Here is a 19,924-nt window from a genome sequence, read left to right on the forward strand (position 1 = left end):
TCTTCCAATCCCTTAGATGAAATCTCAAGCACTTCCCATAATAACTTTTTAATCAATCACTGGTAACAGTAAGATATAATCCAGTGCTGGTGCCCTCTGGAAGTAGCAGACACCCCATGCTACCTTGCATCCCACTGGAGATCTTCTGGGGGACCCTGGCACATGAGGGCTCTAATTTGCTTCTTCCTTATAGTGACTTCCCTCCAGATTAAAGCTTGCAATGTCCTCCCTCAGCCGAGACATCCAATAGTCCAACTTCTCCGGAAGGTTCACCTCTTCCAGGGGTTCTCACAGGCAAAATCCAAAATGACTCAAGGTCAACTCCCTCCCTACTTAGGTCCCTAGGAAAATCTCCTGTATTCTGGGCAACTCCTGATATATCCTCTTTTTTTCCCTACCTTCTTGCCTTGGAGCATATCTGCCCATAGTTTCTAACACCCCAATACCAAGGAACACATTCTCTGAAGCCCCAGTTCTCACTTGACCAAGCTGAGCAAACAGCACACTCTCCATGGATAATTTCCAGGTTATATGCTAAGTCCTATAGAAAAGGACTAAAATCTGGAACTTGCTTAACATCTATTGTCAACCTTTCAAGCTTTAGCCGAAATTGGGATAGTCATGTTTTAGTAACCTGTTACAGACCTATGTGCATATAGAGCTATGGGGAATGAGATCTTTTAAATGTGTGGTGAAAAATATTGAAGGACACTCCCCAGGTTGTTATCATAGACTCCTTGCTGGGAGTTTACTCTTCACTGGAACAAAAACTTCAAGTGATAGGGAGGGAAGCGGAGAGGTCAAGGGTGAGGTCAGGGAGCCAAGCAAAAAGGAAAAACAGAAACTGCACCAAAAGAAAGCAAGCACATGATCATATTTAGCCATTTTTACAAAACTACATATTATGTGCAGACATAACTATTTATGTTTAAAGTTAAAAGTATTTTTTAAAAGCGATCAATGACCTCCACCTTATCATATCTGATGGTCGACTCTGTCTTCACCTTCCTTGACCTTACTGAATCCACAGATGCATTTGACCAAAGGATGACTCCCTCTCTTACAACACTGTCCTCATTTGGCTTAAATGAGGCTATACTTGGCTAGTTTGCCTCAAAGCCCTCTGGACATTCCTTTTCAGACTTCTTTGCTAGATTCTTCTCTAAATAGCAGTGTCCCAGAGCACTTTTTGTCTACACTTATCTTCTGTGCCTATACTTATCCTTACTCATTCTCATCTAGTCCATGGCTTTAATGGTACTTCACGTGCAGATTAATCTCTCCTCCAGATTTATATCTCTAGTCCTGATCTCTCCCATCAGGTACAGAATCTTATCCTATTTCTTCCTTAATATCAAATAGGCATCTCAAAACTAACATAGCCAAAACAGAACTCTTTTTTTTTTTTAAGATTTATTTATTTATTTGAGAGAGGGAGAGAGAGAGTGTGTGTGCGCGCGTGTGAGAGTGCGGGTGAGCAGGAGGAGGAGCAGAGAGAGAGGGAGACAAGCAGACTCTCCCTGCTTACTGAGCCATCCAGGCACACCAAAACAGAATTCTTTTTTTTATATATTTTATTTATTTATTCATGAGAAATAGAGAGAGAGAGGCAGAGACACAGGCAGAGGGAGAAGCAGGCTCCATGCAGGGAGCCTGACATGGGACTCAATCCCAGGTCTCCAGGATCAGGCCCTGGATTGAAGGCAGCACTAAACCGCTGAGTCACCCAGGCTGCACCCCAAAACAGAATTCTTAATCTCCCATCCCTAACCCTGCTTCTCCCCCAGCCTTCTCAAGTCTGGAAATAGCAAAACATTCACAAAACCCCATAAGTCAAGGTCCTGACGGTCATCCTTAACTCCTCTTTCCCTCACATGGGGCATGTAATCCATCAGCTACTCCTGCTGTCTCCACTTTCAGAATGTGTCCTAATCAAGCTTCCACTGCCGCCATCAGCATCCCTCTCTCAAGTTACCTGTTACTGAGTTGGCATCTGTAGGTCACTTCTGTCCCCTTTGCTCCACATAGCAGCCACTGATCACCTTTTTTTTTTTTTTTTTTAAGAGAGAGAGTGTGTGTGCATACATGCGAGCAAGCTGTGGAGGGGGCTGTGGCAGGAGGGAGAGAATCCTTTTTTTTTTTTTTTTTTTAAGATTTTATGTATTTATTCATGTGAGACAGAGAAAGGGGGAGACATAGGCAGAGGGAGAAGCAGGCTCCCTGCAGGGAGCCCAATGTGAGGACTGATCCCAGAACCCCAGGGTTCTGGGATCATGACCTGAGCCAAAGGCAGAAGATGCTCAACCACTGAGCCACCAGGCACCCCGGGAAAGAGAGAATCTTATGCAGGCTCCACCTGGGGCTTGATCTCACAACCCTGAGATCATGAGCTGAAATCAAGAGTTGGATGCTTAACTGATGAGTCATCCAGGCACCCCAGCCACTGATCACTTTTACATCATCAGTCATATCATGCCAATCCCCTGCTCAAAACCTTCCTGATTTTTCAACCAGCTCCTTTCTAGCCAAAGTCAACCCTCCTTTCCCCCACTCCCACTCTGGCTCCTTGGGGAAACTAATGTACAAAGCTACAAACTACATTTGCCAGACCCCTTTGCAGTTAGGGAGGTCATGTGATCCAGTTCTAACCAATGAGACATAAGGAGAAATAGCAGGCTAGGGATTCTAAGAAAGTCACTGTTTTCTTGAGAAAAGGGAAGAGTGTGATGCCTATATGTATCCTTTGATTCTGTTCTCCTTTATTCCTACCTGGAAAGCAAATACCCAAAGATAGAGCAGCCATGCCAAAGATGCCCCGACAGGAAGGGAGACGGGATATCGCTTCTTGAGCAGCTGCATCAATCTTTGGATAGCTATCCCTAGATTTCTGGTTACACGAAAAAAGATAAATTCATTACTTGATTAAATTGCTGTAAAAGAGTTTCTATAGCCAGATACAATTCCTGGCACATGCTTCCCATCACCACCAGAATAAATTCCCAAAGTCTTACATGAACTCTCCAACAGCATACCCTACCATGTTCCTTTATTCTTCCTGCACCAGCCTCATGGACTCTCTGGGCTGTTCTTGGTACATGCCAAGTTTATTTCTGCCTCAGTATCTTTGCCCTTGCTGTTCTGTTGGCATGCTCTTCCCCAAGATCTTTCACACAGTTTGCCTGAGCCCTCTCTTCACTCAGCTTTTTGCTTTAATGTCACCTCTGTGCCAAGGTCGTGCTTTGACTATTCCAAAATCGGTTCCTTCACATTCCTTAACTCTTTAGTAATTTATCTTTATTAGTAGCACTTACCACTAACAAAAATAATCTCTGCTTGAGAGTAGGTATTTTATTTTCTTGCCTAGTTCATGTCCATTCGCACCACTGAAATGAAAGCTTCCAGAGGTACAGACACATGCCCCGTACCTGGAAGAGTGCCTGGTATAAAGTAGGCATTCAGTCAATCAATCAGTCAATTCATGACATCTTGAAATTGAGGTAGACTCTTCCTTACACTTCATTCAGCAGTTCTTTATAATATGAAGACTATATAACTATACCACTAAAAGTTAAAGACACGGCTTTGGGTTTTTGTTTTGTTTTTTTTTAATTTTTATTTATTTATTTATGATAGTCACAGAGAGAGAGAGAGAGGCAGAGACACAGGCAGAGGGAGAAGCAGGCTCCATGCACCGGAAGCCCGACGTGGGATTCGATCCTGGGTCTCCAGGATCGCGCCCTGGGCCAAAGGCAGGCGCTTAACCGCTGCTTCACCCAGGGATCCCTATTTTGGTATTTTTTGTCATACTAGCACTTCAGGGGCCTAGCAAATTTTGTCTGGACATTTAATTTCATGGCCTCTCCCGAAATTCCGGGCCAACTCCACAATTGAAGGCTGAACTACTGACTGAATTTTGCAGCAAAGCGTCCAGACATCTGCAAGGATACTGACCTAACTATGCCCGGGCATTGTCCTTTTGGCTGCTCCCGGATCACCCAAAGCACAATCAGGGGTGAACCCATTCAGAGACCAGAGACGCGTTTTTGTTTTTTTTTTCCTCTGGCCTTTTTTCTAGGTTAGAGCGGGGCCATGACAAGCCCGATCACAAGGTGGACGGTATCATGCCGGAGTGATGAGGGCGTCAGAAGGCCTGCTCCCAAACCCAGCTCACCAGCTGCATGGCCAGTCTGAGTTCTCCGGGTTACAGGGAAGAACACAGGTCAGGAACCTGCAATCAGCCCCTCAACACACAGAGGGAGGGGCGGCACGTGTGAGCTCTGGGGTACTCTCGGCTCAGAAGCGAGTCTAGACCCGAGTTTTTGGCTTCCCTCCCGCCGACCCCCTAGGCCTTGCACGCCCACTCCGGCCGCAAGCCCAAGCAGCCCGGCCAGGGGCGCCTGCGCATGAGAGCCAGCGCACGAACTCCCCCGCTCTTAGTCCTGCGCGCCGCGGCCCCGCCCACTCCCGTCGGCCCCCGCGGGCCGCTCCCGTTGCCCTGGAAACGAAGACAGCCAATCGGCTGGGCGGCTTCCGCTCCTCCGCGCCGCGGTGGGTTCCCGCGGGCCTGCGGTGGTCTGACCGCGATGCTGAAGGCCAAGATCCTCTTCGTGGGGCCCTGCGAGGTGAGGCCCGGCCGGCGGGGGCGGCGGGCGGGGCCTGGGCTGCTGCGGGGCGACCCGGGACCGTGCCTTGCGCCGGGAGCTCCCGAGGAGGCGGGAAACCTGTCCCACCGCGCCCACCCCGGGGTGCGCCGCTGGCCTCCGCGTGCACTCCACTCGGCGCCCCCAGATCTTGACCCCGTTTTCTTAAGTCCTGAGAGTCGTGAGTGGCGTTTTGGAACCCGAGTCTAGGTCCCACGACTCTCCTTTGCCCCTGAGGTTGGCCCTAATGATCATGCCCGTCGGACAAGAAAAGCAGACAGGAAAAGACCGACCATGACAAGGTCTTTGAATGGTTGGCTCATAGTGTCGGGGGTGGGGGTGGGGATGGGAATGGGGGTATTAGATCTACGTGTGGACTTCACACCGTACACAGGAATAAGATTCCCAGGGACCAAAGCTAAATGTATAAAACAACTACCGTGGAAATAGTGAATCTTCTCCATCTTCAGCACTCATCCCAATTGCCTGGAGGGCTTGTTCAAAACACTATATGCCAGTCCTGCCCCCAGGGTTTTGATTCAGTAGGTCTGAGAGGGATCCGAGAATCTGCCTTTTACTGATGCTGTTCGTCTAGGGACCACGTGTTAAGGACCACTGTAATCAGATGCATATATGGAGAGAGATTGTTATTCAGCTTGAGATACGGAATGTCGTCTCCAAGCACAACACAAAAATGAAGAAGCCTTGAAAAAAATGACAGCGAAAGTAAGCCTGGGGAAAGTATCTGCAAAATAACATTACAAAGAAAGGATTAACAGGTAGAATGCACAGGGGAAGTCCCTGCACACAAGCACAACTGGCCAAGAAGTATGAGACGATGTTCAGCCTCAGAGTCAACAGGAACACGAATTAAAACAAGAGGATGATGCTTTATTTGCCCATCAGATTGGATAAAAAGGGGTTAGAACACAGATAACATGAAGCATGAGGATGCTTCTAGGGAAATGAGTACTTCAGGATTCTGTCAATGGGACTATAAATTGCTAACAGCTTTATCGGCAATCCAAATATTAAACTTTAAAACATACATAGCGGGGCAGGGTAGTTCAGTGGTTTAAGCGTCTGCCTTCAGCTCAGGTCATGATCTCAGGGTCATAGAATCGAACCTCACATCAGACACCCTTCTCATGGGGGACCCTGCTTCTCCCTCTCACCTATGCTCTCTCTCAGTCTCTCTCTCTCTCTCTCTCTCTCTGTGTCAAGAAAATAAATAAAATGCATCTGACTTTAGTGATATTTTAAAAAATGAAAAATAAAAATAAAACATGCATAGCTTTTAGTGCAGCACTTACATTTCTCAAAATCTTTAGTAGCTGGACACTTACCTATGTTCCCCAGAGGCCATGTATGATATGAAACAGTTGGAAACACACTAGGTGCCCATCAGTAAGAGAACATCTAAGTAAACTAAGGGACGTGGTTTACTGGGGAAGACTCCAGCAGTTACCCAAAAGGAGGCACATCTGTGTGAAGTGATGACGTGGAGAACTCGCTGAGACATAAACTAGTAAGTGAAATAGACAAGTAATAACAGTATGCACAGAATTATGAAAAGTAAACCATAGATATTTTCTTTTGTTTTTTTTAATGGAAATTCTCAAACATACAAAGAGAGAAAAAAAATCAGGAACTCCTAGTACTCATCAACTAGCTTCAACAACCAGGATATATTTCCACATACACTCTCTCTCTACCTCAGTGCTCTGCAGATTGGCCAGCCTTTCCATTCCTTTTAACATATGCCCCTTCCTGGCCTGGTGCCATCCAACTAGTTATCCTCTCTGCTTGGAAGGCTCAGGTGACTCCTTGTCATCCCAAATCTTGGTTTAAACTTCACCCTTTCAGCCTTCATCACTTGATCACTCAGCTCAAAGCAGGCATTATCCTGCTTGATTTTATCCCCGTGCTTAGCACTACATCTTGGGTTCAGCAGTACCTGGCAAGCTAGGCACTTAAAAATACCTTATGTGCCTAATACTTTCTTCATTTTCCTGGAAGAACCCTTCTCCTCAATCAATTGGTTTTGACCAACACGTATATAGAGACTTTAAGGGCCTACATGAAATAACATAAATATACTTTTACAAGGTTTTATGTATTCCTGGAGTGACATATACATTTAAAGGTATGTTAAAGATATATATTAATTTGGAAATACTGTTTTATTCCATATTTGCATTTCATGACACAGCTTTACAATGCAAGCTCCTTACCTGGACCTTTGACACCCGAGTGGATCTTATGACCAAAGCCACTTTTCAACCACATGACGGGGTGCCTGGCTGGCTCAGTCAGAAGAGTGTGTGACTCTTGATCTCAGGGTCATGAGTTTGAGCCCCACATTGTGTGTAGAGAGTACTTAAATAAATAAACTTAAAAAAAAAAAACCCACACACAACAAAGCACACCATTCTGAGCAGTTTAGGATATAAGTCCTTTTGAAGCTGTGTATGACCCTGTTCCTAGAAATGTATTCCAGCCCAAAGAGCCATTCCTATAATATCAGGCCATTTGCTTTATTTGTTAATCCTATAGATAAATATTCATGATCTCCACAAACAACCACTCAGCTGTGTTTTATTTTTTTTATAAGATTTTATTCGAGAGAATAAGAATTCGAGAGAGAGCACAGGAGCAGGGGCAGAGGGAGAGGGAGAAGCAGGCTCCCCACTTAACAGCTTAGGAGGGAGCCCAATGCAGGGCTCAATTCCAGGACCCTGGGATCTTGACCCAAACTGAAGGCAGAGGCTTAACTGACTGAGCCACCCAGATGCCCCTCAACTGTGTTTTGTTTTTTGGGTTTTTTAAGACTTTATTTATTTATGAGAGACACAGAGAGAGAGGGGCAGAGCCATAAGCAGAAGAAGAAGCAGGCTCCCTACAGGGAGTCTGGAGTGGGACTCAATCCCAAGACCCCGGGATCACAACCTGAGCCAAAGGCAGATGCTCAACCACTGAACCACCCAGGTGCCGCTCATCTGTGTTGTTTTTATTTTGTTATTTTTTTAGAGATTTTATTTATTCATGAGAGACACAGAGAGAGAGAGAGAGAGAGAGAGAGAGGCAGGGACACAGGCAGAAGGAGAAGCAGGCTCCATGCAGGGAGCCCAATCCCGGGAACCCAGGATCATGCCCTGAGCCAAAGGCAGATGCCCAACCACTGAGCCACCCAGGCGTCCCAGCTGTGTTGTTTTTAAGTGACATTTAATTTGTGAGGCCACATGCTCAGCAAAAATTACTAAAGCCATATTAATTACCCCCCACTCCACTCTTTCTGATTCTACAAGCCTCCAAAACTGGCATTAATTGAAATGACTCTAGTCAAACAGTTGTTCAAAATAAAGTACTCAAGAGAGCAGGGCATAATTTCAGAGATTCTTAAGAATTCAAGTGTAAGAGATTCCCTTTCTTCTGAGGAATAATTTGCAAAGAAAAAATGCCTTATATCCAAGCTTGTACAATATTTGCTAAATGAATGATGCGAATGTACAGAAAATATCTGAAAACAGATACAAGTTACCACTTTTGGGAAGAGACTGGACTGGATGGACAGATGGCTACTTTAGGTGGAGGACCAGGAGGGCTATTTTTTTTTTAAGTTTTTTTTTTTTAAATTTTTTAACAAATTTATTTATTTATTTATGATAGTCACAGAGAGAGAGAGAGAGGCAGAGACACACAGGCAGAGGGAGACGCAGGCTCCATGCACCGGGAGCCTGATGTGGGACTCGATCCCGGGTCTCCAGGATCGTGCCCTGGGCCAAAGGCAGGCACCAAACCACTGCGCCACCCAGGGATCCCCAGGAGGGCTATTTTTTTAAGAGGACTGTGTATGACTTGTATTATCGAGGAGAAACAGCCCTGTATGAGAGTGTGGCATGGCCAGTCACTGTGGGACCTAGCTCTGACCTTGAACTTCTGTGTGACCTTGAGGAACTCCCTTCCCCTTTCTGGGCCTCAGTGGCTTTATATCTGTGACATACTGGTTTCTTGATGTGGAAAGGAACATGACAGGAGAGAGACTCACACTAACAATTCTTTTCTGTTCTCAGGTAAGTCGACTGAGAGGTAGCCAAAGAAATCAGTGTAGGTTGTAAGGTCAAACAGCGACAGAGCCAGCATCAGAACCCCATGCACGCCAGGTCCCAGGCCAGGCTGTGCCCACCACATATAATAAGGCAGCAAAGTCCACCCAGCCACAGAGAACCTTCTGCCTTGGTGATCTCAGGGTGGCCACAGCCCACACTCCATCACACCCAGTTCCAAGCCAGCGATTGGAGGGCTCGCTTATGGTTTACTTTTCTGCTCTTCAGCAAAGACCCTTTATTATCTTCATTCCCACAGAGTGGAAAAACCGTTTTGGCCAACTTCCTGACAGAATCTTCTGACATCACTGAATACAACCCAACCCAAGGAGTGAGGTGAGCCCCAACAAATTGGTTTCCCAGAGAGGCCCAACCCCAACTTTTGGTGGTGATGGCGTTCCCAAAGTATAATGTGTCCAAAGTGGAGATGCTGGGATCCCTGGGTGGCGCAGCGGTTTGGCGCCTGCCTTTGGCCCAGGGCGCGATCCTGGAGACCCGGGATCGAATCCCACGTCGGGCTCCCGGTGCATGGAGCCTGCTTCTCCCTCTGCCTGTGTCTCTGCCTCTCTCTCTCTCTCTGTGACTATCATAAAAAAAAATTAAAAACAAAAAACAAAAAAAAAAAAACAAAGTGGAGATGCTACTGTTGTTTTTCTTTCTAGGATCTTGGAATTTGAGAACCCACACATTACCAGCAACACCAAAGGCACGGGGTGCGAATTTGAGCTATGGGATTGTGGCGGTGACCCAAAGTACGTTTCCTTTAAAGAGGGTTGGCTTCATCAAGTGATTCAAGACTCAGCTGCCCACCAACCACCTTGGACTCTGGCCCAGCACACTTCCTAGCATGTATTAGGGGCATGATCAATTATTTGGTGACATGCATTGCCCTTGGAACTTTAATGATTGGGTCATGACACAATAACAAGCCATCCATCAGTTAACACAAAGACATTATTTTTAAACCAGAGCTACCACCTGACATTCACCAGGTCTCCTTTTCTGCCTTGTAGGTTTGAGTCTTGCTGGCCAGCTCTGATGAAGGACTCACACGGAGTAGTGATCGTCTTCAATGCTGACATCCCAAGCCACCTGAAGGAGATCGAGATGTGGTATTCCTGCTTCGTCCAGCAGCAGTTTTTACAGGACACTCAGTGTCTGTTGATTGCACACCACAAACCAGGCTCTGGAAGTGATAAAGGAAACCCGTCTTTGCGTAAGGAGACCACCATTTCTCCCTTCTGCTCTTGTCTTGAGTGGCCTGGGCATTTGTATATTGTTCTGTGTCTTTGAAACCAGCGGTGATGTGCAGTTATTGAGCACCTACTGTGTCCTTGACATTTGTTCTTCCTGCTATGTAAATTGGGAATCACCGGGTTGGAAGGTCTGGCATAGCATCCAGGCCAGGACAGAGAGACTTTAAAAGCAGGCAGACACATAGGACACCTGGGTGGCTCAGTGGTTGAGCGTCTGCTTTGGCTCAGGGTGTGATCCCGGAGTCCCAGGATCAACTCCCACATCAGGCTCTTTGTGTGGAGCCTGCTTCTCCCTCTGCCTGTGTCTCTGCCTCTCTCTCTCTGTCATGAATAAATAAAATCTTTAAAAAAAAAAAAAAAAAAAGCAGGCAGACACCAAGATGGAAAAAACCTGGTTTTAGCTGCTCATCAGTCCTTTTAGGGACATTCTTTCCTGACTGGTCTTATCTCAAGAAAAATTCCCAACTAGCACGTGACACACACCCTTACAGAGGGTTCAAGGTGCTCATGGAAAACAGCTCATGATATGCAGAAATCTCTTCCTTTCTGGCATAAGAGGACCTGGAAATAGCTTGTAGAGTTGTTATTCCATCAACAGGTGGCAGTGTGGTAGCACTCTTTATTGAGCACCTACTGAATGCCAACCACTATGCTAAGTGCATCGGCAGTGGCATGTGATAAAACCTTTATCTGTTAAATCATGTCAAGCAAGACACAACTTTATTTTTGGCCTTTAGAAAGTTAAGCAAATGGGCTTCAGTAAGATTCAGGTCACTGGGAGCTAGAAACGGCCCCTCGTTAAAAGTTCACGCCTAATTACATTATTTTCCTTTTTAAGCAACCCCCTTGAACAAGCTGAAGCTGGTGCACTCGAATCTTGAGGATGACCCTGAAGACATCAGGTTGGAGTTCATAAAGTATTTAAAAAGCATAATCAATTCAGTGTCTGAAAGCAGAGACCGGGAGGAGATGTCAATTATCACCTAAGCAGCCTTCATTCTGATTCTTTCACCTCACAAATAAGGTCAGCTGTTTTCCCAGGGCAGACCTGGAATCTTACCCAGCTACTGATATTTTCTTCTCCCTGTGGCCATAGAAGAGATTTTCCTTATCTGCTTTAAGGTACCAGTCAGCCAGGGAGTTGACTCATACCATTTGTCCTCTGTCCTAAGTTCAGTTGAGAAAATCCTATTATTGAATTCTGATTCCTTTGCCTCAAACCTCTCCACGAGCTGGAAAACTGAGCTATTTTTCTTTCCTCTTCATATATGTCAAGTGATAAAAATTGTGGAATTGTAACTGTCAGAACCAAATGATACAGCAGTTTAATTCATGTGTATTGGTTTGAATGTGATTTTCATTCCTTGGTTCACTCAACAAATATTGACTTGTGCTACACTGCTCTGGCTATTGGTGATATACAGCATGGACAAAACAGATAAAAATCTTCACCCTCACAGAGCTGCCATTCTGTTTCTCTAAATAACAGTGAGGTACAGTCAAAAACTTAAGCCCTACACTTTATTTTTATTTATATATTTTTTAAAGATTTTATTTATTTATAGAGACGCAGAGAGAGAGAGAGAGGTAGGGACAGAAGCAGGCACCATACAGAGAGCCTGATGTGGGACTCCATCCAGGGTCTCCAAGATCATGCCCTGGGCTGCAGGTGGCGCTAAACCGCTGTGCCACCGGGGCTGCCCCCTACACTTTAGATATGGGGAAAAAATGATAGATTCTTCCTTTTTTTTTTTTAAGATTTTGTTTATTTATTTATTTGACAGAGGGAGAGAGCACAAACAGGGGGAGCGGCAGGCTCAAGGAGACTAAGAAGCAGGCTTAGCAGAAGCAGGGAGCCTGAGCAGGGAGCCTGATGTGGGGCTCAGTCCCAGGACCCCTGGATTATGACCTGAGCCAAAGGCAGACACTTAACCAACTGAGCCAGTCAGGCACCCCTAGATTCGTCCATTTTCTATAATTGGCTTAAATCTCATACATTTAAGCATAGTGATGCTAGATAGTGAGGGAACCTAGACCACATCTGATGCCAAATAAAACTATAATTGATCCTCCTTCATGGTTCTGTGTTTGCAGATTTGCCTGGCTAAAACTGATTTGCAACCCCCAGATCAATACTCACAGCACTTCCACAGTTACTCAGAGTGGCAAAAAATGTGAATCACTGGTCATGAATGTTTTCAGCCAAGGCTGAACAAGACCACACTCTGCCTTCTTGTCTCAGCTCTCATACTATACATAAGTGTCCCTGTCACAGTCTAGTGACATATTTTCACATTTCTGTGCTTTTGTTAGTGGTTTCGCTGTTTACAATGACCCCCAAACATGGTGCTGAAGCTCTGGCTAGTATTCCTAAGTGCAAAAAGGCTGGGATGTGCCCTATGGAGAAAATTAGTGCTTTCGATAAGCCTCATTTCAGCATGAATTCTAGTGTGGTTGGCTGGGAGTTCAATGTCAATGAATCAACATAGTATATTAAACAAGGTGTCTTTAAATAAGCTTCCATAAAACAAGGTTGCATATTGATGGTTGATGAAAATGTGATCAGAGGCGCACAGGAACTTAACCCTGCGTTTCCCCAGAAGCCATGGTTTGGCATTCTCTCATCCAGTGCGCATGACAACTTTACAGAATATAAGGACTGTGAGTAGTGAGAATCAACTCTTTTTCCATCTCTTGCAAATTTAAAAGTTTCCAAGTTAGTTCAGTCTCTGGGATAAGGTTACAGTCTACTTCCTCACCTTCCTTTTCCCCAAGATGGTGTCAGGGTGCCTGGACAGAGTTTGTGCTATGATTGGGGCAGCTGTTCCAAGGGCAGGTCCTCTGGTTCCCTTTTAACTTCTGTCAAGTTGTCAGTGGCCACCCTACTGGCCACCTCCTTCAAATCCAAGCTTGGTACAGCCCCTGGCATGGAACCAGGGGTCCCAGGCTGGCTTGGCCCCATCCTGGCTGGGCCTGGCCCTGCACATCTCTGAGAGCCAGCTGTGTTCTCCAAACAGGCCAGATTTTTGTGGATCTATATGGCAGGATCACTGTACTCCTTGCCACAGTTGGCCTATCTGATCCATTCTCAACCCTCAGCTTCCTGGGAGAAAAATAGGATTTTCAGGAGAATCGAGAATATAGCAATAGGTGAATATTCTCAAATATTACCCCTGTTAAAATAGTAAGAGATACAATATTCTCATTATAAACCTACAAGGTGGGCAGCCCGGGTGGCTCAGCAGTGTAGCGCCACCTTCAGTCCAGGGTGTGATCCTGGAGACCTGGGATCAAGTCCCACATTGGGCTCCCTGCATGGAGCCTGCTTCTCCCTCTGCCTGTGTCTCTGCCTCTCTCTCTCTCTCTCTCTCTCTGTGTCTCTTATGAATAAATAAAATCTTAAAAAAAAAAAAAACCTATAAGGTTTACTTGATCACTTAGGACAAGTTTATTGGTTTTTTTAAAGATTTTATTTTATTCATGAGAGAACACAAAGAGAGGCAAAGACATAGACAGGAGAAGTAGCCTCCCTGTGGGGAGCCCTATGCAGGGCTCGATCCCAGGACCCCAAGATCATGACCTGAGTCGAAGGCAGATGCTCAACCACTGAGCCACCAGGTGCCCAGGACAAGTTTTGTTTTTTTTTGTTTTTGTTTTTGTTTTTGTTTTTTTATAATTTTATTTTTTATTGGTGTTCAATTTGTCAACATACAGAGTAATACCCAGTGCTCATCCCATCAAGTGCCCACCTCAGTACCCACCACCCAGTCACCCCCACCGCCTGCCCACCTCCCCTTCCACCACCCCTAATTCGTTTCCCAGAGTTAGGAGTCTTTCATGTTCTGTCTCCCTTTCTGATATTTCCCACTTATTTTTTTCTCCTTTCCCCTTTATTCCCTTTCACTATTTTTTATATTCCCCAAATGAATGAGACCATATAATGTTTGTCCTTCTCCAATTGACTTATTTCACTCAGCATAATACCCTCCAGTTCCATCCACGTTGAAGCAAATGGTGGGTATCTGTCATTTCTAATGGCTGAGGAATATTCCATTGTATACATAAACCACATCTTCTTTATCCATTCATCTTTCGATGGACACCGAGGCTCCTTCCACAGTTTGGCTATTGTGGACATTGCTGCTATAAACATCAGGGTGCAGGTGTCCCGGCGTTTCATTGCATCTGTATCTTTGGGGTAAATCCCCAGCAGTGCAATTGCTGGGTCGTAGGGCAGATCTATTTTTAACTCTTTGAGGAACCTCCACACAGTTTTCCAGAATGGCTGCACCGGTTCACATTCCCACCAACAGTGCAAGAGGGTTCCCAGGACAAGTTTTGAATTTAACAATCCTGTTACTCTTTTTAAACTTGGTGTAAAATATACATAACATAAAATTTACCATTTTAACCATTTTTAAGTGTACAGTTCTATGGCGTTCCGTGCATTCACAGCATTTGGGCACCCATCACCACCATCCATCTCCAGAATGTTTTTATCATCCCAAACTCAAACTCTGTACCCATTAAACACAAACTCCTCATTCCCCCTCCTCCCTCCCCTGGGCACCCACCATTCTACTTTCTCTAATTTCTGTCTCTAGGGACTTCATAAAAGTAGGATCATATAGTATTTTAAGTTTTGTGACTGGCTTATTTCACTGAGCAGAATGTCCTCAAAGTTCATCCATGTTGTAGCAGGTGTCAGAATGTCGTTCTTTTTTAGGGGTGAATAATATTCCATTGCATGGATAGATTACATCTTATTTATCCATTTATCTGTTGGTTATTGTAAATAATTTGCTAAGAACGTTAGTGTACAATTCACCTAGGATTTTTTTTTCAAAGATTTCTTTTTTAAGTAATCTCATGGCGCTTGAACTCACAACCTCAAGATCAAGAGTTGCATGCTCCACCAACTGAGCTGGCCAGGCACCCCACCTAGGATATTTTTTTAAGATTTATGTATTTATTTGAGAGAGACAGAGAGAGAATGGAGGAGAGGCAGAGGGGGGGATCCACAAGCAGACTTCTTGCTGAGCACGGAGCCCACCACAGGGCTTGATCTCACGACCCTGAGATCATGACCAGAGCTGAAATCAAGAGTTGGACGCTTAACTGCCTGAGCCCCGCCCCCAGCACCCCCCACCTAGGATATTTTTAAAGATTAGCATTTAAACTCTCCAATATTTTATTTTCATTTAAATATCCTTGGTAATCTGGACATCATTATCAGCTTAGAAGGTAGAATACACATATATCTTGTAAAAGGTTTTTTAAGATCCTCAGGGGAACTTAATTTGTAAATATTCCTTCAAGTAATACATGTAAAAACAATGTTTATATTGTCCTAACACCTAATTTGTAAAAAAGGCAAAAGTGTTAATGCTCAGAGTAAGCAAATACGGTGAGTTCATAGCTTATCGTAAAACTGTTTGCTTTAATCTTAGGAATTGTTGTTCATCCATGATTTTTCTATTTGGATTCTTTTTTTTTTTAAGTTAGCTCTAGGCCCAGCATGGCACTTGAACTCATGACCCCAAGATCAAGAGCCACATGCTGTACTGACTGAGCCAGCCAGGTGCCCCTATATTTGGAATTTTTTTCAATATAGCCAACCTGAAAACACATTAAGGAGATCTAAAGTTAAATGTAGGTCTTTTCCAGTGAGAGTGAGAGAAAAATAGAGACACTTAAGACATGAATCAATAGGCGTGGGTGCTCTTCACTTTGACAACAGGAGGTTGAAATGGAGCTGTGTGGGCAGTCTGTGAGAGAGAATGGTATTTGCTAATAATGCCACTTTCCTGGTAAATTTAGATTGAACTACAGTCACCTCTTAGCAAACTGCCTCGTTACCTGGGAGCACATTTTAAGTCAGGTTAATTTCCTTCTGACCTGCTCTTTGGGGGGAACATGTGTAAGGAACACAGAATAACCTTAAAGCCAACTATAGCAAATCATCTTTATGTAATAGGGGCAGTAAGAATAATTGGTCTGAAGAACACTGCTCCAGAACAAAAAGGAATTATTTTTATCTGATTGTTGATGATAAGCCAAGAGTTCAACAGAAAAATTAATCACATTTGCAAAGACGATTTTTCCGAGTAATGAAACAACACTTACACATTCCAGAGATCGGGTCCTGAGATCTTTGGGGTCCGTAACTCAGCCTACCATAGATGCCATTCACTGAGGCACTAATGAAAGAGGAGCAGGCTTGGGGGAGGTAAGAGGAGATGACAAATAACTAGTTCAAGATAACCCAGCAAGTTAGGGGTGTGGGGGCCAAGTTCTGTCCCTGTTACTAACTTGCTGGGTAGAACTAGCATCATATTATCATATTCCCTGAAACCAATCAAATTAGAGAGTATCGAAGCTCCAACTTGGTAAAGAAAACCATGAGTTAGTCACCTAACATCACAATTTGAACATTCACATCTCCGAATTGCTCAGGGAAGCTCCTGAAGATTGTTACACTTTTTGTGGAACACTAGAAGAACCTTATGCCACAGGAGTAGGCTAACTTGTTTTAACAAAGAGCAGAGACTTGCTGGAAACTGAAGACATATAGGAGTTAAAAAATATATACCGATTAGGGGGATCCCTGGGTGGCTCAGCAGTTTAGCACCTGCCCTAGGCCCAGGGCATGATCCTGGAGTCCCGGGATCGAGTCCCACGTCGGGCTCCCGGCATGGAGCCTGCTTCTCCCTCCTCCTGTGTCTCTGCCTCTCTCTATATATATGTCTATCAAAATAAATAAATAAATCTTTAAAAATTAAAAAATATATATATACCGATTAAAAGAGTAACTGTACTGCTTAAGAAAATTACTCTGAACTATGACTCTTTCAGATCTTGACTTCATCCTACCCCACCTTCTTGGTTGAGAATATCCTGGCCTTGGCTGATATTTTCTCAACAAACGTGTTCTTTCCTTAAGCAACAAATGAAGGATCCCTATTTAAAAAGCCAAACCCAAAAAAATAAAATTAGTGAGGAGGGAGGAAATTCTCTGCTTTTGAATGTTAAGATTACTGATTTTTGATGTGACTTTGAAACTGCTTTATCTTAAATAATTCTCTACATTTATGATACTGGCCATTATTCCTACCAAAGTTAAAAGCCAATGGAAATGTGTCTGCCAAGTATTCCCACTTCAAAAGGAAAGCTCGTGGTGCTTTGATGTGAGCAACACCTCATCTATCTTCCTGCAGTTCATTCCTATCTAGGCTTTCTGATTGGTTTTAAAAGTATGCCACCATTCTCAAAAGCCTCAGTGCAGATCTACCCCACACTTAAGCAGCTCTTTGGATAGGACATAGTTTCAGACCTTTGACGTTCAAAATGCTATGTAAAATAAAAATAGCTCTTCTATTTTACATTATTTTCTAGCTGTAGTTTGTGTGTGTGTGTGTGTGAGAGAGAGAGAGAGAGAGAGATAAGTACTTTATACAAGAACCATCCTTCTTTTCTCTTTTGTGTGACTTTACAAGGCCTGGAAATACCTAGGTGTGTTGCCCATAGCATGCAATGAAATTTTGTTTTGTTTTGTTTTGCTTTGCTTTTCTTAGGAGTGACTTGGTTTCTTATTATAGGAACCTACTTCAAGTACTTTTCAAGGATATTTTGCAAATCCAAATACACTTGGAATTTATCACCCTTTTTGGCGATGCAACTGGTCAAAGCAAAAAGTTGTGCTTTTCACTTAAAAAAAAAATGGTGACAATGGTTTTAAGGTATCAGTGGCAAACAGGATGAACAATTTTTTAAAATGTGGTTCTTACGTATGAGGAGAGCAGCCCAAAACAGTAAGTTAGTTCAAATATCTACCAGCAAGGAGCGTCGACTTGATTCTATTAATCGCTGGAAAGCCCTAAGCAGAGCAGGAGCGATTACTTTGGTGGCCCTGTGCAGAGATGACTTAAGGGGAACATGACTGAGGGCAGGTTGACAAGGAAATGCAGTGTCTGAAATACAGCACTGAGGATTGGCATGAAGAAAAGGGACAGGTTCCTAAGCATTTAGGAGGTAAAATGTGTGTTTGAGCGGAGCCAAGAAGGCGTTTAATCTATCTAGCGTGCCAGGTTTATCGCAGGTGCTCAGTGGAGTGTTAATCAATTACTACATTTCCCATAGGCCTTAGGGCAGCGTCGCCAGCCTCTCCCAGGGGGCTGTGCGATGCTCGCGCTAGCCCTGAGCGTCCGTGAAAGAGGTAAACAGGCGGGGATGTACTCTTTAATGTTGCTTTATAACCAAATTTCCCATTCTCCTTTCCTCCTCTATTCCTCATCTCTGTCTCCTGCTCCTCTGTTCACGGGCTTCAGAAGCCCAGATACCCAGGACTTGACTCCTTTGGCAACAGCTCGGTGTTACCGTTTTGGTGCCGAGCGACCGGAAGCTGGCGTGCCCTCGGCGCCTTCTGGGAAATGTAGTTCCGTCTTCCCATGGCTTCGGTTAGGCGTAGGGGCTCTGTGTCCTCTGGCCCCAGAACCAAGGCCTGGGCGGCGGAGACACGTGACCGTCCCGTCTGGAAGCTCTGCGGACTGTTCCGCGCACAGGACCAGGCCACCAACGGTTGCAGAGCCGACGAGTCCGACTCGTTTCCATGGTGACCGGCTCGCCGCAGAGGCCTCTGGGAATTGTAGTTGGGCGGGTGCCGGGCCCGTGCCGGGGTCCGAGCGGTGGCCGTTACCGCTCAGCCACCGCTGTGGTCGAGCCTGGCGGCGTCGAGGGGCGCTCCCTCCGCCTTGCCTCGGCCTCCGGGAGCCCAGGCAGGCGAGCGGCCGCCGGGAACGGCGGAGTGTGGGCCCTGGCTCCGGGGAAGGTATCCGGCGGGCGTTCTGCGGCGGCTCTCCCGGTGGGTCCCAGTGATGGGAGCCTAGGCCCCGCCTTTTCTGCTGGAGGAGGAGGAACCGAAGCCCAGAGCTAGGCCGGGCCCTTGTCTGTCTGCTCACGCCTCACTTTCCAGCGCAGAGCCGGGCCTCGCAGAGCCGGCGCCCAGACATCTGTCAGGTGTCATGTCGTTCTAATGACAGCCAGCTGACATACTTTTAACAGATTACAAGATTTTAAAAAAAGAATTTTTTTTTTTAAAGAAGTGGACCTATAGATGAGACTTATCAGCCAAATGCAACCTGTAAGCTTTACTCGGATCATGAGTAATGACCAATTAATTGTGCAGTTTTTAAAAATCAGGTTAATTGGCGATATGATAGTGTTTCAACCTTCTAGTTGTGAAAAGGCTGTTGGGGTTATGCTATATAAAAGAAAAGGGTCTTAGAGACAACTGCAGGTCTTATGGCCAAAATTTTATGACATCTGCTTGAAAACTGGCCTGGCGGGCAAGGGGAGACGGGAATGGTGAGGAATACCTGAGAGTGCGTTGTACCATTTCACGGTCTATAGTGGTGTTGAAATGGACCCCCTAATCAAGGAGTTTTATTTCACTTTATTGTGTTTCAGAAAGTTTCTGAAATTTGAAGCAGCTCAGGAAGAGTTTCTCTGAAATGTAACCCCCACACGACACAAGTGAGCCTCCCTGGGGCCATCTCCCATCAAGAATGAGCACAGCAGTCAGGGGAGCTGTGTCCCAGTGCTCCCAGGGCCATCAGAAGCAGGACAGAATTCCAACCGTGAAGGTGGAGGCAGAGGACCACTTGTGGGGCAAAGAGACCATGCTGCCAGGTAATCAGCCTCCCAACCGAGAGCAGGCTGGTCTGCACTTCAGGGAGTTCTAGGACCAGGAGGCTCGGGACCACCCTTCAAGGTTCTGAGATGCCCCTGGGAGCTCTGCTGCCAGTGGCAGAGGGCACAGCGACAGCCTGCGAGTTGCCCATCCTGGAGTTACTGGAGCTGGAGTAGCTCCTGGCCATTCTGCCCAGAGGCAGTAAGACAGGCTGCAAGTGCACCCCTGAGCTAT

At 45.3% G+C, this 19,924-nt stretch overlaps 1 protein-coding gene across 5 annotated transcripts; it reads left to right on the plus strand.

The window, feature by feature from the left end:
- The first annotated feature begins 4,465 nt into the window (after positions 1-4,465).
- On the plus strand, positions 4,466-19,689 carry IFT22 (intraflagellar transport 22). Of its 5 annotated transcripts, none has more exons than XM_035717946.2 (6): positions 4,466-4,622; positions 9,006-9,082; positions 9,409-9,498; positions 9,760-9,962; positions 10,841-10,904; positions 19,468-19,689. In XM_035717946.2, the coding sequence occupies exons 1-6, from the start codon at positions 4,584-4,586 to the stop codon at positions 19,508-19,510; spliced, it is 516 nt and encodes a 171-aa protein (XP_035573839.1). In that variant the 5' UTR covers positions 4,466-4,583; the 3' UTR covers positions 19,511-19,689. The 5 variants fall into 5 exon arrangements, with proteins under 5 accessions (XP_035573839.1, XP_025281718.1, XP_025281720.1 ...); XM_049111091.1 differs by lacking the exon at positions 19,468-19,689 and adding an exon at positions 5,236-5,366 and having other exon boundaries at positions 4,495-4,622; positions 10,841-11,459; XM_025425933.3 differs by lacking the exon at positions 19,468-19,689 and having other exon boundaries at positions 10,841-11,459.
- Positions 19,690-19,924: the final 235 nt, after the last annotated feature.

The sequence above is a fragment of the Canis lupus genome, chromosome 6, assembly GCF_003254725.2.
Source record: "Canis lupus dingo isolate Sandy chromosome 6, ASM325472v2, whole genome shotgun sequence".
Lineage (NCBI taxonomy): Eukaryota > Metazoa > Chordata > Mammalia > Carnivora > Canidae > Canis > Canis lupus.

What these genes read in the sequence shown, in the direction of transcription:
- IFT22 (XM_025425933.3), top strand. Translation starts at nt 4,584, where the DNA reads ATGCTGAAGGCCAAGATCCTCTTCGTGGGGCCCTGCGAG. An exon ending in AACCCAACCCAAGGAGTGAG is followed by an intron (nt 9,083 to 9,408) that starts GTGAGCCCCAAC and finishes TTTTCTTTCTAG; the next exon opens with GATCTTGGAATTTGAGAACC. An exon ending in GATTGTGGCGGTGACCCAAA is followed by an intron (nt 9,499 to 9,759) that starts GTACGTTTCCTT and finishes TCTGCCTTGTAG; the next exon opens with GTTTGAGTCTTGCTGGCCAG.